Source organism: Callospermophilus lateralis, chromosome 4 (assembly GCF_048772815.1).
Source record: "Callospermophilus lateralis isolate mCalLat2 chromosome 4, mCalLat2.hap1, whole genome shotgun sequence".
NCBI classification, from domain to species: Eukaryota; Metazoa; Chordata; class Mammalia; order Rodentia; family Sciuridae; genus Callospermophilus; species Callospermophilus lateralis.
The window spans coordinates 22,188,108-22,210,037 of NC_135308.1; the positions used below are offsets into that span (position 1 = coordinate 22,188,108).

The window sequence follows — 21,930 nt, forward strand, 5'->3', positions numbered from 1 at the left end:
GATGACTTGACACCAAAGAAATGTTCATCGGCTCTTAGACATAAATGAGTTGTTTACCACATCTCAACTAGAAAAAAAAAATGTGATTCAAATAAGGAAAATGCTCACTTGGAAGGAAAAAGGGCAAAAAACTGAAAATGCTTTCCAGTTGGGCAGAAGCTCACCTTTCCAATTTAAGTCAGAGTCAATAATCCTAATGACTCAAGTGCCTGTTGACTCTAGACTTGCCACGGGTGGGGCGTCTTCTGACCATCTACACAATTCTTCACCTGCCCTATAACGAAAATATAGCAATACCTTTTCATGCCTCACAAACAAAGTATCCCCATGTGATATTGATAATACCTAACAAGTAAAGACAGGCTTTTATTACTAACCTTGCGCTTACTCATGCTTTTTAGCATAGCTATTCAAATACTTGGAAATGCTTGTAGTTTTCCATGACCCACAGTCAGAATATATAAATAACATGCAAAAAAGGATTGACTGTTAAAAGAATTTTTTCCTGTTGTTTACTTTCAAAGGAGGAAACAATTTCAATCAACAGGAAGGGTATGGATAAAATTCAAGACTCATATACATGGTTTGAATTCCTTCCTTGGATATGTAGTAGTGAAACTGATTTTTTTTTTTTTTTTTTTTAAACTCTGGCAATCTCCTGTCTAAGGAAGAAATTGAATGCTGGCTACGATGACATAATTTGTCATTTTAATATTCAGAATCATGCCAAAATAAATGTCTCAGATAAAAAGATGACAAAACAAATGATTTTTGTATCTCACATACTGAAGATATATGCTTTGAAATTTTCCAACAGAATCACTTTCAATTCCCCCAGCAATGCTCTCGCTTACTTTCTGGCTTTTGCACATGCCATCATTCCTTCCTGGGTATTCTTTCTGCTACAAAATGCACCCTTTCCATCTCTCCATTGAACCTCCATCGGTCCAGCACACAGATCCCTACAAGGACCTCACTTCTCCCCAGAAGCCTTCTCTGACCGAAGCACCTTTGTATGATTGTCGGGGGCTGGGGATGCTTCATTCTTTGAAAATTCCTTTGATTTTGTTTTCAGCAAGAAATGTTTATTACTGAAGGGCATTTAGTTTATGATACACAACGTCATGGAAGCCTACTGTAAATTGTAACTTTCTAGCTCATTTTTAACTTGTGCTTGTGATAGTCAGCTTTCCATGGCTCTGACCAAAATACATGACAAGAACAAATCAGGGGAGGAAGTGTTTACCTTGGTCCAGGTTTCACTAACTAGGTTACATTTCTTGTAATCCAATTTCTTCTCTGAATATTCCTTTATTAACAAGGGAGCTTTTGAGGGTACCTTATATCCAAACCATAACAGCTTTTCTTTAAAATAACAGAACTAGGTTACTTTATGCATGTTCCTTTTTTTTAATATTTATTTTTCAGTTTTCGGCGGACACAACATTTTTATTTTACTTTTATGTGGTGCTGAGGATTGAACCCAGCGCCCCGCGCATGCCAGGCAAGTGTGTTACAGCTTGAGCCACATCCCCAGCCCTATGCACGTTCTTTAAAAAGAAAGCCTGGCCACAAGCTTTTGGAGTCATGATAATTAAAAAGGGAGAGGAAAGCTAAGAAGTTGCTGGGATATGATAGAGAAAGATTTATATAACAAATGTTTATTAAAGGTCTTGGCTGTGAGTCACTATTTTGTTCTGATGATGTGGCAGATAATGAAAGAGATAAGCACATAAACAAACACATTAATCTTTCACCTTACTCAGGAACTTCATTAACTTTCTGATCCTGGGGCTGGCAAATGGAATAGAACACCTGGAAATAGTACAGGTGATGAACAGGAGGTGCAGAGTACCTTCAACCGACACAGGAATGCTCTGAGCAGGAAGATGAAGTAAAGAGTTTGAAACATTCTGCAATCTTCAGTAACTGAAGGACAGAATGAAGTTTTCCTAATTCTTCCAGTGATCCAGGAGAAGGCATTTCTGAGGCTGCTTTGTGCCATGACGACTCCTGAAGGCTCGTATTGCATAATTAAGATTTACTTACTAAGCTGAACACTAACGCAATTCATGAGTCTACAGGTTAACTTACCTCAACGTAGGAAATCGGAAATATTCCTATTTTGTCTGCCAACATTCCTTCAGCCCAGTTTTCATCCACTCTGCGGATCACAGTCAGAACATCATCCTGGAGAAACAACAACCATTAGGCTCCCTGATCCCTTTATCAGTTAATTTTCCTTTGCAATAAAGAACTCAAGTTTCAAGAGTAGATGAGTAAAAATGTTGTGACATATCTTTAATACACATTCAAACTCTGCATGAATTAAATGATAATCACCCATCAACCTGGCGTTCTATTAGTTGTAAAACCACAAACTTTGACACAAAGGGTTGGCCTCTTATTTTATTTAGTTCCATAAACTGCAACCTCAAATTCTATCTGCCTGAGCACCTTGAATTTCTGTTTAAATTGATTCCCAGAGGCCTGGCATGGTGGTGCATGCCTGTAATTCCAGTGGCTCTGGAGGCTGAGGCAGGAGGCTTGTGAGTTCAAAGCCAGCCTCAGCAACTTAGAGAGCCCCTAAGCAACTCAGTGAGACCCTGCCTCTAAATAAAATACAAAAAAGGCCTGAGAATGTGACTCGGTGGCAAAGCGCCTATGGGTTCAATTCCTGCTAAAAAAAAAAAAAAAAAATTGGTACTCAGATGCTTCTCACTTTCTGATAACACACCAAAGGCCCATTCAAACACATATCCGACTGCTTTACTTTTTTTTTTAAACAAAGCCATAATATTTTGCTTAAAATTCCAAACCAATTTATCAATTCAGTAAATATATTGCAGGTGCTATTATGCAAATAAACTTACATATAAAATAAGGAAATAATGTCATCTCATCTATTATTCATGATTCAGTACTGTAAAATCCCTGAGTGGCACATACATACTTTAAAGTGGCTTAAAATAAATTTAGGTTCTAAATATGAAAAACATTCCATGTAGAACATCAACCTAATTATCTTTCATAGAAGAAGTTTACATGCAAAATTACGTTTCTTGTGACTTAAAGCAGACGACTTCTAGGTATTTTTAGAAGCACAGTGAGAGAGCTCACACAAAACTCTTTTTCCAAGAGAAAACACCAGCCACATTCCACACACAGAAGAATGTCTGGTAAATTCATCCCAACTGTACCTTTGCGAATGGAAGGCAATCTTTGTCCGCTTCCTTGTCTTTCACTTCGAAGTCATAAAGTGCTTTGCACTGAGGTGGGGGCTGAGGTAATGGTTTAATAATCTGCACAAAGTTGGTGGGGAAAAAGCCATGGATTCCGTTGACTTCCCCATGGTACCAGTTTTCATCAACTTGTCGTCGCAAAATGATGATGTCACCTTTGCTGAATTTAAGGTCTCCAGGCTCCTTTCCTTCGTAGTTATATAATGCTTTGGCACATGGTAACTGAGGTATACCCTTAAACAAAAAGACAAATATCAATGAACACTCCAGAAATGTTCATCAAAATATAACTTTACCGGGCTGGGGATATGGTGCTAGCCTCGAAGACAATCCCCAGCATCACAAAAAAAAAAAAAAAAAAAAAAAAAAAAAAGTGATACACACACACACACACACATATATATCTCCTTACTGGCACTATTTTTAAATCAAGGTCAAATCCACACTTTGCCATTTGAAAAGAACATCTTACGTTAAAAACAATCAAAAAACTATGTGCCCCATCAATAAAGAGCAAATACAAAATAAACATACATAGTAAGATAAGAAGATATCCATGCACCAGCTACAATGTAGCCTTCTATTCCCAAGTTTAATTTAGTGGGGGCCTTTCCTTGCTTGTCTGGGATCATTATTACATGAAAATGTGACTTCTGAGTATAATTCTCTGACATGAAATTCAAAAACTCATAAAAGGTCCATATTAAGTATTTTAATCATCAGAATAAATTATAAGCACTGAGAAGAAAATTTAATCAGAAGTATAATTCATCAATTCACTAACTGTTCTTAAGCTTGACTGATAAAAATCAGAGATAGGGTTGTGGGCAAAACTTTTCCTGATGCTGCTTTTAATGTGGGCAGGAGATTTTATTCTTTTGTGAATTCAATAGGTATTTATTTAGGGCTTAGTCTCCACCTGAGTCTGGAATTCAACTGTGAGTAGGACACAGTTCCTGTCCTCTCATAGTTTATAATCGGTACATGTTCAGGCACATGGTCTGGTGTACCTTAAGATTAGTCAACTTTGCTCTCTCCTCATTAGAGAACACTGTTAGGCTGATAAGATAAGACAGGGGGGTTTAAATGTTGCTGTACTGAATTATGGTTTTGAATGACAGGTTTTGAATGGTGTGTACCCCCAAGGCAATTGAATTAAATGGGTTCAATACAATACTTCCCGATGGCATTAGCGGGGCCCATTCTTGAGCATTAGTTGTCATTTTAAGATCTCTGGCCTCTCTGGAACACTGCTGCCAATCATTGATTCAGAGAATAAATGGAAAATCAAACATGACTATAATAATTCAATGAGCTAGATTACAGGTTCCTGTTTCTCACGTCCTCAATCATTTATTCACTCATCTAGAAAACACTAAATTTAACATCTTATCAAGCTTTTACCTCTTACCAGGCACTGTATTAGTGTTGAGGATTTAATGAGAAATAAAGCACAGTTCTTTTCCTTAGAAATAATGACAACACAGTTTATTAAATGCAGTGTAAAGATATGCAACTGTTTGTGGGAGCAGAAACACTGAGGTTTGAGGGATGAAAAAATTACTTTATTCATTTATTTATTTTTAAGCCTTTATTTTATTTATCTATTTATTTTAATATGGTGCTGAGAATCGAACCCAAGGCCTCACATGTGCAAGGCAAGTGCTCTACCACTGAGCCACAACCCCAGGCCCTGGGAAAATTAAACATTTCCCTAGTCTTAAATAATAAAGAAAGAAAGTTGGAGTGGAAGACTAAAAAGAAAAGTGAGAACATTCCAGGCAGAGATGATAGCTCCAGCAAAGATGGAAGAAATGAGAATCAGCACATTGTGCAGAAGGACTAGGGTTTGTAAACAATGCAATGTTCTGGTGTGGGAGTCAAGGAGCATAAGCAATGTGAGACGTAGACAGAGGCCAATGGATGGAGGGTCTGGAATAACATGCTAAGGACTTTGGATCTGTGTGTCCTTCCAACAATGTAGTCACTCATGAGTCTGAAGCACACAGATGGACATGGTGTGACCATGTGCAGACAGGTAAGCCTGGCAGTAGAACAGAAAAGGAATGTGAAGTGGGCAGGTGGGCAGACAGCTCTGCAGCTATGTGCAATGCACAAGCCCAAAAAAAGCTTAATGTTTTCAAGAAAGGACATCAATAATGTATTACTCATATTACTTCTTCATACTCCCCCATCCTTCAAGAAACATAGATAAAGGTTTAACATCCTTGATGTTATGGTTTTCAGTTCCTTTTTGGTTCTCACTCAGAGATTTAGAGACTGAACTACCCATAAGCCAAACTTTTTTGCTAAATATTTTTGGATGGCTTCAGAGGAATAGTAATTCCTGCTCTCAAAATGCTACCGGGAGCCGTTTTGCATTGGCTGCTCCACGTACTGCTGTGGTTGGTTAGTTAAAGCTGTTCTGAGGGGCCAATATCCCAGGAAAACAAGATCTGAGCCTTTCAGAAGTAACTGATGCCCTCTTGACTTCTGGACCCTGCTTTAAGATCTGGTCTCTAATGACATGACTCCTGTCATTCAGCCTTGACATAATCTTGTAAGCAGTTCTGCTGTGCCCTTTGGTCCCTCCAGCCAGGAGGTGCCATTCAGGAGCTGGTCCCTCACAGTGCTATGAGCTTTGCTCATTATTTCACTTAGTATTTGTGGAAGGGAGAATTTTAATTTTTGTCTAATCCCACATAAGCTTCACTCCATTCTCTATTATGTACTTCTTGAAGCCCGGTTACCACAGCTTATCAATATTTCCCAAGATAGGTTTAAGGAAATAACAACAAAATAACACCACAATAAGTACCATAAGGAGGAAGAGATAGAGAACTGACAAAAGAATGAGAGAGCTACTCTTGTCTGTAGCCAAAGAGACTATGACCTCGTGGTAGGGGGAACTAATTAGTTGGGAGCACCGACTCCACCGCTTGAACACCATCTCAGTAAAGACTGTGGGATCTTGGGCAGCTTAACGTCTCTTTTCCTCAACTGCTTCACCTGGTTGTTGTAAGGATTTAGTGAATTCATGTACATAACCCCCTCAAATGGCCCAGAAGGCAGTAAAGGCTACAAGCATGAACTATGGTCCTCCTCATCACCATCATCATCATTATCACCCAGTGGGAAAAGCCTGGTCACCAGGGAAATGGGGCACCTGACAGTATATTTGTCTCTCTGCAGCTGGATGCTTTTCCTTTTGGATGGATTCACATAACAATTACATTTTTAACATACATTCACTGTATAACAATGCAAAGAATGTTCCTCCTAGGAAGTGTTCGGGATTTTGAAAGGTGCATTTCTGAAGCACACATTTGTTTTCTGAGTAGAATCCATTCATCTTCTGGTTGAACAGAAGAAATTACAAATTCACTGACATGCACCGTTTAATAGGGGATGGCATTTTAGATGTGGCTGTAGTTCATCTTGACAGGGCTAATGTAAGGCACTGGAAGCCCGCATGAATTAATTGAAACTCCTATTACAAACTCGGTGACAAATAACTCTATTCACCATTATGGCCTGTTCTCTCGATTTTTTTTCCCCACCTCAATTAGCTCTATTTGGCCCACTCTGCCCAAATTAATGCCAGCTAGATTCATGCACCAAGATACAGATTTAGGGCTCTTAGAAACCATTCTGAATTGCTCCTTGAAGAGATCTGTAAAATTCCAGGCGGCCCACAGTATGGTTCTTTTGTTATATGCTGATGTGGGAACTGAGGGAATTTATTTCTTTATAGATCATTTCCACAGACCAGTGGCCTAATGGACTTATGAACTTTTCCACAAAGCAGATCTATGAAGTACTCCTACAATCATCATGTATTCTTAACAGACTGAGTGACAAGGAGAAAACTTATTAGGAGAACAGTGATACACGATACGACCAGCCTAGAATTTCATCTCTGTTGATGAAACCAAAAATTCATTAATTCACACTGACTTGTTAAATGTTGACTGCTATGGTTATTTCAACGATCAATAACCATAGAAACAAAATTCTAAAGCTTATGGCAATCTAACCCAAGAGCAGACATGTGTGCATCTGGCAGTGTTTTTCTATGGTGTTCTTTTTCAATTAAATTCTAAGAGACTAAAAAGCCAGCTTGTGTCAAATTTCTCAAAAGAAGGTTTCCCACATTAAATAAAACGAATTCTATTCTGATTTCAAATCAAGCAAAGTTCAGTGATCTTTAGAAGTCTTATTCCCACACAGACTGCAGATGATTAAGGGTAAACGGTTAAACAACTTGGAACAGCAATAAAAGTACACATTTTCCTTCTGCAACATCTGAAGGATAAAGCCAAAACAATTGGTTTGAAAACCTAGTACTGCTCTTCCGGGTAAAATATGTCCGGGGCCCAGGGAGGCAATGCCTTCTCATTCATCTCCTTAGAAAGGTCTGAGAGCCGTGTCAACGCCCAGCCCTCTGCCCTCCGTGCCTTCAACAGCCTTTCCAAACTGCTGCTTTTCTTCTGGAGCCTCTCATCAGGCCACGGCCCCTGAGGATCTGCAGAGCTTACGTTTCACTTGGAGACTTTCACTTGGCTACACATGAAAGGGAGGCTTAGAGGAGAGAAAGTCAGAGAGAACCCTACGCTACAGTGTAACCTTGGGTGTGCGGCTGTCACTCACGTTGCCAGCTTTATTAAAAAGCTTGGCAATTCAGGCAAAGTAGTAAAACAATTCTGCACCTAAAATAACTTAGTAAACACTGCATTGTTTTGCTCATTTAAAAAAAAAAATGAGGCATGAGAGTGGACCAGATTTATTTTTCAAATCATTTTTGCTTCTAAATTATACATGCAGGTTGTCCTATGTATCAGACATTAAAATCCTCATGTGATATGCCCACAAATATCTTTGATTAAATGCTTTACACTTCCATTTCTGTGCTATCAAGTGTATTCCAATATATCTGGCAAAAATGCTGCTTGACGTGCTAGCTGCTATTCTAACAGGTAAATAAAACATTCACTGCCAATTTATTTTATAGACTTTAAATGCCAATGCCAAGATATGCATGCAAGACAGCTTCTCTAAATTCAAATTCCTTCATGCATTTCTTACTGCTCCATAAAGTAAAAAAGATTCAATGACCTACTAAAAAGAAAATCTAGAAGACACTCATATAGTGTGAACAGCTATAAAATGTGTATAACTTAAAACTTTAGTTATATCTGAATTGGCACAAACTCTGCCCGATTCCAACTTGACTTTCAAAAACTTTCCAGAAAGAACTGAGGCACAAGGAAATCGCCGAAATAGAAAAGCACCACACACAGTATGGTAATGAGCAGCAAGACGGGGTTGAGGAAAGAATTATTTTAAAAGTCCTTTGTACAACAATATATATGCTATGCTGGTTTTTCCCTACAAAGTAAAATACCTATAAAGATATGACAAGAGTATTTCATAAAATACTGATTCTTTAACAGTTAATAAGTCTTGAACACTGTTCTCAAGATGTCTGGGTGAAATGTTTCAATCTCAATATTGCAATTTCCAAGATGATTATTGTAAGTTATTTTTTCCAAAGCAATATCAAAAGGGATGAAGAATCTATAATCCCATTATAGTCCACCTTTTATTTGTTCTTTCCTTTAGCATTTACTTGTGGAGAGGATTGTGCTGGGAATTTTTATCTGACAATCATTTTCTTAAGCTTCCGTCTCCCACTCACTCCAAATGTACCACATACAGAAATTTCCAATCAAACTAACATAAACCTTCCAGCACTTTGGGGATAGCAGTTGTAAATAAATAGCATTTAAGAAAAATGTTTCCTCATCATAATTACTCTCTTTCCCCCTCCTATTCTCCTATTCTATTATCCAGTACACCCCCCTCCCTTGTTATATTCTGATCAGCTTTATCTGATCTTTGTGGCTGGACAGCCCTTCTCTACTCCAAATCTGGTTCCAATTTTACCCTGGCTCAAGAATGTGTGGGATGATCAAGACCAGCCTGAGCAGGTACCCAGGAGCCCAGTTTGAAAACAGTGTTGTAGATGAAGATGTGAACTATGGGGTATTGTTTAGGAAAATACTTTACTTAAGAGCTTGGGGGAGGGGGTGGCACTGAAAACCAGGGAGGTAGGAAGAGAACCAGCAAAATATAACCATAGTAGCAAAAATAATTCCTCAAACATGGTCTTGTCCACACCACCCGTGTCTTTACAAGCTAGAGATAAATCTCTTAAATCAAATTAATGTTCTAAATCATGAGTTTTATGGCCCTCCACTTGGATTGACCATTCCACCTCATATTTTTCATCCTCAGCAAGCAAACCAGGCTTCTGTCATCACCTCCAATCTCAAGCATGCCATTCCTCCTCCTCCTCCTTGAGAACAACCCATCTTTTCTCTCTTTTCCTCTCTTCAAAGGTCCCTGGTACTTGTAAATATGCATCATTATACATCTACAGTTGGCAATTATGTGGCATTTCGTTCCCTTATATTTCTATCTATCTAGGATGGCTGCTTCTATTGTCTGGACCCAGGTATAAATGTTAAGAGCAGAGACCTGATTCTTGTATAGGTCAAAAGGACATACTGTTTCCTCAAACATAAGGGTCACTTGTCCCTCAGGACCCAACTCAGGCACTGCTTCACTGAAGAAGGTTCTCCCAAACCTTCCCCCACCTAAGTGTGATGAGGGTGCTGCTCTTACATACACCCAAAGTCTTATACATGCTACTATTATGTCTTTCACCTCACTCCATTTACAACCTGCTTCCCCCTGCTAGAACGCAACCTCCTGAATATCCGGGACTGTATGTCATTCATCTTGACATCATAAGCACCTACGCCAGCATCTGAATAAATTCTTGCTGGATGGGTAAATGAGAACACAAATGTTATCTCCAGTGGGCTAAGCACTAAGGTGTGGATGGATAAGTGGAAAAATTCTATATCCAAAGGAAAAGCAACTAAAAAGACAATTCTATAGATAGTTAGGTTTGCCATCATTGAATATATTGCCATCAATCTACATAATATCAATCTACATAATATATTGCTATCATGGAATGTTGCACATATGCAATCATATATATATATGTGTTCATAGGTACACCTCATGAAGGCATGCTGTTAGTCTCTTCTTACTGCCTCTGATGTACACAGTGCATGATGGACACTCTATTCTGAAACATTTGAGGAGAAGGAAAATTGAAGAAGAAATTCCATTCATATTCCCTGAGGCTTCTGGGAAACCAGGAACACACTAAGGTGCTCCAGAAAAACCCAGGGAGATGTGAGCAGGTTCTGCTAATGGGTGTCTACTGCCACAGGCCCTAGAAACATGACCAAAGGCATCATACATTCTGGACATGGGCACTCGAGTGTTTTATACTAAGAAAACTGCTGGCATTTGAAAAATGTGAAACAAATTATATAGTAACCGCAATAAACAAATATTTTCCTTACAAACTCATATAGTAGTTGTGAGAAAACAGTCATGTAGCTGAATTATTTTCCTTGGATAGTCTTGACAAGGGAGTGTCCAACTGACAGACAAATCATTAAAGAAAACAAATCTTATGGATTGCTGTAAGGGAAAAGAGCTGTTGAGAACACAATTCACTGAAGTAAAATTCAGGAAGTTCATGTCATTCACTGCCCTGAATATTAGTTTTCTGTTTCATTACATGTTTAATTACAATAGTAGTTTGCAGAGAACAGGAAATGTTACTGGGAAAATTCCCTACAGTAACTCGAGTTACCAGCTTGAGGACTCAAGGCAGGATGGGAGTGTTTCCTAGTAAAAGGTCATGTTTCTACCTATTTGGAAACAGTTTGACTCCTGGTAAGGAATCTGCCCTTTTCCTGCCTCCACCCAGTGGTAAGCCTCCCACCTGACCCTGGGGCTCAGGGTTGTGCAGCTAGACAGGGAAGAATGACCACATTTAGAAACTGCATGGAAAGTCTTTTATCTAATCCTTACAGAAACCCATGAAGGTAGGAAAAATCAGAAATACACAGGAGAAGGGCACGTGAGAATAGGTTTTAATATTTAAGAGGTCAGATAAGGCCTCAGTTAAATTTAATTACCTGGTTTCTGGGGTTTTGTTCAGTGTTTTCAATGCTAATACCTTGGAGAAAAAAAATGCCCACATAATTTAAACATACCATTAAATGGGAAAGGCAGTTGGAACTTTCAGAATTAAAACAACATTGGAATAGGCCCACACATATACCGACAACTGACAAAAGTGCCAAGGCAATCCAATTGGGGAAAGTCCACCTTTCCAAAAGAAGATTCTGGAACAATTAAAAACTCGAGGGGAAGGGGTTGACCCCAGCCTTACACTGTGTAGAGAAATTAACAAGAGATGAATCCCATAATCAAATGTGAAAACCAGAAGTTTTCTAGAAGACAAAATAGAAAAGTATCTTAGTGACAGGGTAAGCAAAACAAAAAAAAACAAAACAAACAAGAAAACCCTAACCATAAAAACTGATGCATGGGACTTCCTTAAAATTGAAAAATTCTGTTCATCAAAAGACACAATGAAGAAATCAAAAATATAAGCCACAAATTAGGAAACTATTTTTAATGCTTCTATTTGACAAAGACTCACATCCAGAAATAAAAGGAACGCCCACAAATCAACAACAAACAAAACTTCAACTTAAAAACAGGCAAAGATTTAAAAATATATTTCAAAGAGAAAGGTAAATGTATTGCAATGAAAGGGACCCAACATCATTAGTAATCACGGAAATGCAAAAAACAACCACAATAAGGTTATTCACATCCATAAGAATGATTAAAATGTAAACAATGACAACAGAAAATGTTCAAAAATGTGGAGCACCAGAACTCATATTTATTGCCAGCAGGAGTCTAAAACTGCTTGACAATTCTTATAAAGTTATATCTACTCTATGACCTAACAATTTCAATCCTAGGTCAACCCAAGAGAAATGAAAACACCGTGTCTATACAAAGACTTGCACAAAAATGCTCATTGTACCAGTATTCATAAGACCCAAACTGAAAAGAACTCAAATGTCCACCAATAGGAGAATAAACAATGGAACCGCACTCAACTATTTAAAAGTGTGTGTTTTGGGGCGGGGGGTATGTATAGGTTTAGTTCAGTGGTCAAAAATTTGCCTAGATGTGTGAGATCCCAGATTCAATCCCCAGCACCATAAAACAAAACAACAACAAAAAAAAACCCCACAAATTTCTGATATGTGTGAGTAAAAATAATCACAATAAATACCACATGATTATATTTCTGTGACATTCAAGAATAGGTAAGACAAATCAATTGTGATAGAAATCAGAACAGCAGTGGTGGGATGGGGAATGAGTGGCAGGGCCTTGAGGAAAATTTCTGAGACTGAATATATTCTGCATCTTGCTAGGATATTGGTTACCCAGGTATAGAAATGTATCAAAAATCATTAGCTGTACATTTAAGACCTAATTCACACATGCAAATGTATCTCAGTATAAAAATGTTTTATACACATAATCCAGCTAGAAGCATTTAGGGAAAAAATATAATCAAATATAGCAGATATGTCACTATGTACATACACCCAAGTATCACAGTGAATTCCAAGCTACATCTGCAAAGAACAGAATGGCAAAACTGCAGAAACAAAAAATCTGGAGTCCAAGAGTGCAGAGATTAAAGAGCTGAAGGAAGGCCACTTTTCCAACAGTAAATGCACCTCTAAACAAACAGGGGTGTGCATAATGTAATATCTCAGCTACAACCTAACCCTGTACAAAGCACAGTCAGCCTCCCACTAGATGTCCAGGATACCTTCTGAATCCACAAACAAAAGGAAGAGAAAAGCCGTGCAGTCACACTGGGGAGAAATAAAGATGATGAAAAGTGCTGGAAAATATTATGATGGATAAGTAGATGGTTAGTAAATTTCACAGTGATAAAATTAAAATTTCAAATACTATGAAAAGGGCTTACACAAAGAGAGTAAGACCAGTTCATATTCACTGAAGAAAATAAAAATGCAGACTTTGACAGATGTATGTATTATTCAAGTTGGATAAAAGAACTTCCTGGCAGAGAGGGTTGTTAAATATTGCAATGGATCGTTATATCTCTTTCACTGGAGGCATTTCAAAACAGGACAGTCTCACAAGTTTGGTTCTGCCCAAAGGCAAAAGAAGAGATTGACTTATGATCTCTAGTAATACCATGATTTCTATGGCAATCAAATGATTGGGGAAAAAAATAATTCTTGATAATTTTGTCCTCTTTTCTTTTTTAAAGGGTCGAGTCTCAAGAATGAGGGTAGTAATAGAGAGAATGAGCAAGAAAGACATTTGAAAAGAAATAATAAGAACATGAATTAGACTATAGAAGTCAAATTAAGGCAGCCTCAATCCTTCAGAGTCTAATCCCCTACAACGGGGCATCAAGAAAAGCAGAGACCATTCAGGGCAGCTGGCAGCCAAGCTGCCTTTTATCTATTTATTTTTGCAAGGTCAGAAAAGTAATACACAGTAAGTGTGTATTACTGTTACTACTCTTCAAAGGAATGCTCTGCTAGTCAATGAAATACGAAGTTACAAAGTAAAGAATGAATGATTACTTCAGAGAAACATCTTTTCACTTTGAAGCAAACAAACAAACAAAAAACTCCATAAACCTGCATAAGCTATGGAATTGTGGTTTTCAAAAAGAATTCACAGAAAGGGAAGTAGAGACAACCTTCTAGTTCTTCCAGCCGAGGTCTTTCACCTTTGATTAAGTCTGTTGGAAATGATACTTTACAAATACTTTATAAATATTCCATGGTACTAAAGTTGAGTGTTACATGAAGATACTAATTGCCTATACTCTCTGCTTTCTCCATCATCTGACTGCAAGAAATGCTACTGGAAAGAAAAAGGTGCATCCATTTGTGATGAATAATTTTACCAACTGCTATATTATTATTTCAAAGCAAGCTGTTTTGTTGAAGCTCCCTTCCAAAAAAATGTATTGATCATTAAAGATCATTAAAGAAAAATTTAAATATATTGATCATTAAAGAAAAAAAATTAGAGCAACTTAAGGGGAAAAGGTTTACCAACTAAGCCAGTCCTGACAAGTCCAAATCCAACTCATTTTCTTCTAAATAATTAAACAGATATGAATTGCAGATTTTTCAATCCAAGTGGACCATTTATATAAAAATGACATATTATTTTTATATTAACAGGTGATTAAGTATAAAGCAAAGAATATAAAATCAAGTGAGAGTTCATGTGCACATTGAGACTATTTTTATTAAGCATTTAATTTATATTGCATAAGAGGATAACAGATCATGCCAGTTGTATTCATAGCAGTAGAAAATTAAGAAAATTGGCAATCTGAATATTTTTGGCCATGACAAAATATTAAATTACAGTTTTGAAATATCATACTAGCATATTTTAACTCTGTGATTTTTAAAAATAACTTTAATATTATGAAATATTACTAAAAGTTACTTTAACTAATTATTTAACTAAGTCCTTTTTAGACAGTGCAACCAGTTTTTCATGTTCACGGACTGTGAGCTCCTTGTGGGCAGGAACTGGACCTCACTCATCTCTTTAGCCTGAGAATGCACCAGGAGACAAAAATCAACTGGCGTAGAATCCACTCTTTTACTGCTGCCTCTTACTTCATTCCATTTTAGATCCCCCCTGATTCATCTTCTTAGCTGATGGTCTGTCTGATCCATTTCTTTCTAATTCCTTCTCTTTCAAATACAGCACAAATCTTTCTCTATCGCACTTAAGATCCCTACAATATGGCCCCAAATGATTTTCTCAAATACTTCACATTCTTCTCCAATAAATATTCCCAAAGCAAATTAGATTCCCTGGTGTCCCTTGATAGGTCCCATCTTTCCCATCTCTAGGACTTTTCTGAGGAAGTTTCTCTACTTCAGTCTTACATTCTCAGTTCAAGTGGGCAGTTTGCATTTAGTGTTGAACTCTAAAGAATTCCGTTTAGGAAATTAGCAGAGTGGCCTGTATGGTACCTGCCTATAGGTACAACCAAGCAGGTCAGGTCACACAAGGGTGTCGCTTGTGCTTACTGTTATTTTACCTGACTTAGGCAAGGGAATCAAAGGAAACAAATCAAGGAACTTGCTTGCAATTAGGCTAAACATATTTAAATTGTTTTAGTGACCTCTTGCCCAAGGTCATGTTGAAATAAGAAGATTTTTGAAAAATAAAAATCTATAGCATGTATAAAATATAGGGGGAAATACCCAGGATTATGCCAGAAATTTTTAGAGACTTCTAGAAGAATGAAAATATGTAAAAATCAAAAAATTCAGTGACTAGATTGAAAGTCTATAGGATAGGGCTAAAGACCAAAGTGGTGAGAGCTAGGGTTGTGGCTCAGTGGTACAGCGCTTGCCTGTCACACGTGACACACTGGGTTTGATCCCCACCACCACATTAAAATAAATAAATAAATAAATAAAGGTATTGTGTCCATCTACAACTAAAAAATACATATATATATTTTGGTACTGGGGATTGAACTCAGGGGTACTTGACCAATGAGCCACATCCTCAGCCCTATTTTGTATTTTATTTAGAGACAGGGTCTTAGTTGCTTAGGTTGGCTTTGAACTCATGATTCTCCTGTCTCAGCCTCTCAACCTCCTGGAATTACAGGCGTGTACCACCATGTCCAGCTTACAACTAAAAGTAGTTAGAAAAAAAGAAAAAAAAGACCCATGTGATGACCCACCTCATAAAGTACACACCCTAATACATAAGGAAAATAGATATGAAAAATGATCAAAAAGTTGAGACATGAAAAGCAGCTTTAAAAATGTCCACTATCTATCTAAAGTGAGTTTCACAGAGATTGGAGATAATGAAGGGAAGAACTGTGAAAGAAATACAGTAATGGAAGTACATTTTCCTGAGCTAAAGATACATAAGATCTCAGCTAGAATAGTCTCATTAAGTGCCAAACAGGATTAATGAGGGGAGAAAAGACCCACATTCAGACACAGCTCATTACAATTCAAAACTCCAAAGATAAGAGAAAAATTATACAAGATTTGGGTCAGATGAGTTTACCATCATGGAAACAAAATCTGACTTTTGGGCAGCATTATTGGATAAGAGAGTACACAACACAGCAATGCTTTTAAGTCTCTAAGGGAATATACCTTAGAGGAACTTATCCAGTGAAACTGTTAAATATCTGGGTGAACAAATTTTTTTTTTTTTTTTTTTTTTTTTTTTTTGGTACCAGGGATTGAACCCTGGAATGCTTTACTATTGAGCCATATCCCCAGTCTTTTTAAATTTTTTATTTTGAGAGAAATTCTCCTAAATTGCTGAGGCTGGCCGAGGCTGGCCAGTTGCTGAGGCTGGCCTTGAACTTGTGATCCTCTTGCCTTAGCCTCCTGAGTGGCTGGGCTTATAGTCATGTGCCACTACACCCAGCAAGGCATTTGTTGAACACACAAAAATCTCAAAGTTTATCACCTGTGCATTTCAAATGGAAACACACACACACACACACACACACACACACACACACACAAAAAAAAAAAACCTGTAATATTCAAGGAAGTTGAAAAACTACCAAAACACAGAAAACTCCTAGAGAGATGATAGATGATACAGAAAAGACAGATGGATGAATATGTTCTAGAAGAAATGTATAAAATGGAAAATAAAGAGAATCCACTGAACCTAGAAGTGGAGCAGAGTATACATGGGTCACACTTGCTTCTTCATAGTTCCAACAACACTGTTGTGAATCATGCTTATATAATCATAATACTGCAAATGCTCTTTTCACAGGACTTCCATTTTTAGATTTAATCTTCACACCTAGCAAAGAAAAATTAATTATAGCTACAGAATAGAATGTTTATAAACTCTGACAATATTGAATTAACAATGCACTGAACAAAAATCACAAGTTATGCTGAAAGGGAGTTGGGAGATAGAAGTCATCGAAATTTTACCACTTGGTATCTCAAATTGGAAACTGTGCAAGGCTAAGAAAGCAAGAAATGGAAACATATTATTTAAAGTTGTAATGGTAATCAGAAGAACTGCAGAAGAAAAGATACAGGCATTACCTCTGGAAAGCAGGAGTAGGGAAAGAGGAAGGGCACTGTGTGGTTATAGATTTTCTTTCATGAAAAGTTATTACTTTAAAATGAATCAGTGCATAAAATTCTAATGTGCTTGCTCTGAACTGTAATAGATAGTTTGGTTTATTAAATAATTCATACAAATAAAATAAAATAATATAACTTAAGAAACAAGACATTTTTAAATGCAATTGAAACATCCTATTTTTTTAAAACCAATTACACAGTAGATTAGCTTTAAAAACAATAAGAAAATTTAGGAAGGCCCTGACTACTGTATATAAATACGCACTCCTCCCACCCAGTCCCATTCCTACTTTCTCCTAATTATTCCTGATCAGAATATTCATCTCCATTAAAAATTTGACTCCAAGACTTCAATACAGTGTTGGTAAAACACCAGTAAAAGTCCCACAATGCCCGTTATTCAGATTCTTTCTTATAATTAATATAGACTTCTTAGATTGCTATGGCATGTTCCTCTATTGATACAAATAAAAAGCAAATGTATTGAATATATTCAATTGTTTGAAAAGAAAAACAAGATACAAATTGTCTCTACCATCATGCACTCTGCTTCTGCAAGATCTTGTCACTCAATTAATTGGTGTGATTTCACCTTGAGAGCTTCATACCAGGAACTGGCAATCCAGAAGCCTGGAGGGTTAAGCATGTTATTAGCTTTGGAGAAAATAATAAAAGCCTGAATACCATCCCTTCAATTCAAGAGGGGTTAGTTCTCTGAACTTGTGAAATGTGAGAAAGTCACTTGACATGTCACCTTCAAAAATACCTACTTCATATACAAACAGAAATCTAAGTGCAATCCTCCTCCCAGCTCTCTGTTCACACGCTACTCTTGAAGAGGAGGGGATGGGGGTGGGGAATGATGACTAGATTCATACATAAAGCAGCACTACCCTAATAACACAATCAGAACTGGTACTTCTCAAATTTTAATAAGGACACAGATAACTTGAGGCTCTTGTTAAACACATTTTTCTGATTTAGTAGGTTAGATAGGGCATGTGGTTCTGTACTTCCAACAGCTCCCAGATCATGAGGATGCTGTCAGGGGAACCATACAGAAAGAAAAAATCAAGATCAGTCTCCTTTCCAAATTCCTTTAGTTGGCTGTTTATCAGTTTTGCCCCAGAGCTCCGTCTTCTGATTCTCTCTTCTCTTTAAATTTACTACCAAAATGAACTCATCTATTTCCTTTTTATTTATTTATTTATTTATTTATTTTTGGTATCAGGGATCAAATCCAGGGGTGCTCAACTACTGATCTATATCACCAGCCCTTTTTATATTTTATTTATAGACAGAGTCTCTTGAGTTGCTTTAGGGTCTCACTAAATTGCTGAGGCTGGCTTTGAACTGTCAATCCTCCTGCCTCAGCCTCCCAAATCACTGGGATTACAGGCATGCACCACCACGCTCATCTTATTTCCATCTTTTAAAACTATTTAGATAAGCCCTTCTCAATCCTGACAGAGTACTACAATCAACTACGGCATTTCTTTCTTCTTTTAAAGTTTTATACCCCTACACCCAAAACAAACAAACAAACAAACAAATAAATAATCTGAGGTAAGGTCAAGAAGCATATATATTTTAAAAGCTCCTCAATAATTCTCATATTTTGCACTGTCACCTGTTGGATGTAGACCATGACATCTCCCAGATCTGATCTCAGTGACAACTTCCCACCTGATCTCCAAGTATCTACTCCATATCTCCTCTTGAATGTCTACCAGGTGTCTACAAGTCGACACGTCCAACACGTGCCTCTTGATTCTTACCTACCCCAACAAAACCTGATCTTTACCACTTTCCCCCATCTGAGTAAACAGCTGTGTTCACCCAGTTGCTTGGACCATAAGACTGAGCTTTACCATGATGCCTCCTTTCCTGTTTCTTCACAGCCTATATTCAATTCATCAGTAAGCCTGCTGGATCCCAAATCTCTCCATTCTTACAACTTCTATTGCTACCAGCCTCAGACAAGTCAACACTATCTCTATATTGCCAATTTTTTTTTTTTTTTTTGAGGGTGGGGAGCTGTACTGGGGTTTGAACTCAGAGGCACTCCACCACTGAGCCACATCCCCAGCCCTATTTTGTATTTTATTAAGCGACAGGGTCTCACTGAATTGCTTAGTGCCTCGCTTTTGCTGAGGCTGGCTTTGAACCGGTGATCCTTCTGTCTCAGCCTCCCAAGCCTCTGGGATTACAGCTGTGCACCACCGAGCCTGGCCTTTATCGCCAACCTTGACCCCCACCTATGTCTCTATACTGCCAACCCTGACCCCAGAGAGTTTTCTCCAAAGGGTCTCTTGCCTATTAACCTCTCAATGGCTTTCCACCCCACTTGAAATAAAAAGCCCATCCCTTCCTGTGGCTCCCAATGCTTCCCATCCTCAGGCCCCTGCTTATTCCTCTTCAACTCTCTCTTCAACTTATTTTCTACCCCATTAACCTCCAGCTTCTACAAGGGCCTTTGGCGCTTCCGGACCACTCTAGGCTCTTTCCGACGTCAGGCTCCTCCTCTGGTTTTTCTTTCTGCCTACATTTTTACAGGCCTATTCCTAGATATTGTTCAGTCCTCTGCTCTAATGTCACTTCCCAGAAGCCTTCCCTGAATGTCTCACACAACCAGCGCACATCATCACCTCCTCTACCCTGTACTTTCTGCCCTGCTTATTCTCTTCATGGCATTTATTTGTACTAGTTATTCATTTGCTGGGTTACTGTTCCCAACCCCACCAAAACACTAGACCATAAACTCCTGAAACAGTGAATTTGTCTTGTTCACTGGAGAACCACAATCATCTACATCCACACCTGGCAAGTTGCAGGTACTTAATGCAAATTTGTTTTTATTATTTGGATATGAGGCATTCCCCAAAAGCTCATGTGTGAAACAATGCAAGAAAATTTAGAGGGGGAAATGACTGGGGTTTTGAGATTAAGCTAATCAGTGCATTAACCTTCTGGTAGGGATTAACTGGGTGGTGACTATAGGCAGGTAGGGTGTGGCTACAAGAGGAGGATTATTGGAGGGCATACCTTTGGGGTATATATGTCTCTATTCAGTCTCTCTCCACTTCCTGATGGTCATGTCCTGAACTGTTTTGCTCTGCCACGCCCTTCCACCCAGATGCTGCTTTCTTTAGGCTCAGAGCAATGGAGAGGCTATCCATGGACTGAGTTCTCTGAAACTATGAGTGCCAAATAAACATCTCCCCCTCTAAAATTGGTCTCGTCAGGTCTTTTGATCACAGTGATGAAAAAGTTGTCAGAGTTATTATGGACACTAGTGGTAACACGGTCAGCATTCACTAAGCATTTTCAATGTGCCACATGTACACATTTGCAAGAACAACACTTGATTGAAGTAGGTGTCATCACCATTTCTATCTAACGAAAACAAAGGCTCAGAGAGGGTGTGTGATCTGCTCAAGATTATACATTTGGTAAATGCTGTGATTTGATTCCAGAGCTCACATTCACATTCAGGAGAGTCTTTAAATACTTGCAGAGTAGACATAAAGGAGCTATATTAGACTTTTTTCCTTTTCTTTTGAGGTGCTGGGGATTGAACCTAGGTCCTTGCACATAATAGATAATTGCTCCGCAACTAAGCAATGCCCCCAGTCCTAGGCTTATTCTTTATAGCTCCAGGGCCCAAAAGAAGAACAACAGAAGACATTTACAAGGACCAAGCTCACTATCAATAATGAGGAAGAACTGCGGAATTTCTCTAATAATGAGCTCCTAGTCAACAGCATGTTCAAGTGGAGACTGGCTAACCATCTGTGGGTATGCCACCCAGAAAGCAGCAGATCTGGGTGGGGGTACAGGGGTCCCCTCCTGCTCTCAGCATTATTCCTCAATAATACAAGCTTCCTTTTCTGTCTAAACATCCACTCCAAACCCACAGCAGAGAACAGCAAATGGCAATTTTGACAACTCTTCGAAGCCCTGTTGGTTAGCTACATTTGAAAGGCTTAGAAGCCATCTTTAAGTATAGCACTTGTATGTAATTCAATTATTATAAAATGTACAAGAGATGCTACGTCATCATGCCAACTCAGCACACACGGCTGTCTGGCAGACAGACCCAAGTGGACTTGTGATTTAGTTTTGCTTATCTCTTTCTCCTCCAATTTTAAATTCTTTCAGAAAACATAGATGTTTTCCTAAAGATTTCCTCAGCTTGTACACTGGAGGATCTTTACTTCATAAACACCCACTTGTGCCAAAGGAAACATTTTTCATTGTCTAAGAAAGGCTAATTTGCAAGAAGAGACAGACATGTTATAAAATTAAGCACTGAAAGATCCCAACACTTATTTTAATGAAATACAATAAATTTGTAAATGCTATGAAGGTGTATGAAATAAACAACAAAGAACATTCATAATTCATTTTTAGTTTTTCAATTAGGCACATATTAACTCTATGTCTGACTTACTATTTTTTAAATAAACTGAATATTTATTCAAATGTTTCTCAATATCACTGTATTTTCAAATTGCTTACATATATGTGAACAGGTTTCCATA

General features: G+C 38.0%; 1 protein-coding gene across 3 annotated transcripts in view; it reads right to left on the minus strand.

Annotated features, from left to right (window-relative positions):
• The window catches only part of Sh3rf1 (SH3 domain containing ring finger 1), a 159,987-nt gene that overhangs the window by 55,901 nt on the left and 82,156 nt on the right, over window positions 1-21,930 (minus strand). For all 3 annotated transcript variants that reach the window (XR_013091106.1, XM_076852357.1, XM_076852356.1), the window contains exons 3-4: window positions 3,201-3,476; window positions 2,095-2,190 (exon numbers count right to left, since the gene is read on the minus strand). Coding sequence is in view for 2 of the 3 variants with exons in the window: in XM_076852357.1 (XP_076708472.1) it covers window positions 2,095-2,190; window positions 3,201-3,476 (372 nt within the window). In the remaining variant the exon portion in view is untranslated. The remainder of the gene's footprint in view (window positions 1-2,094; window positions 2,191-3,200; window positions 3,477-21,930) is intronic.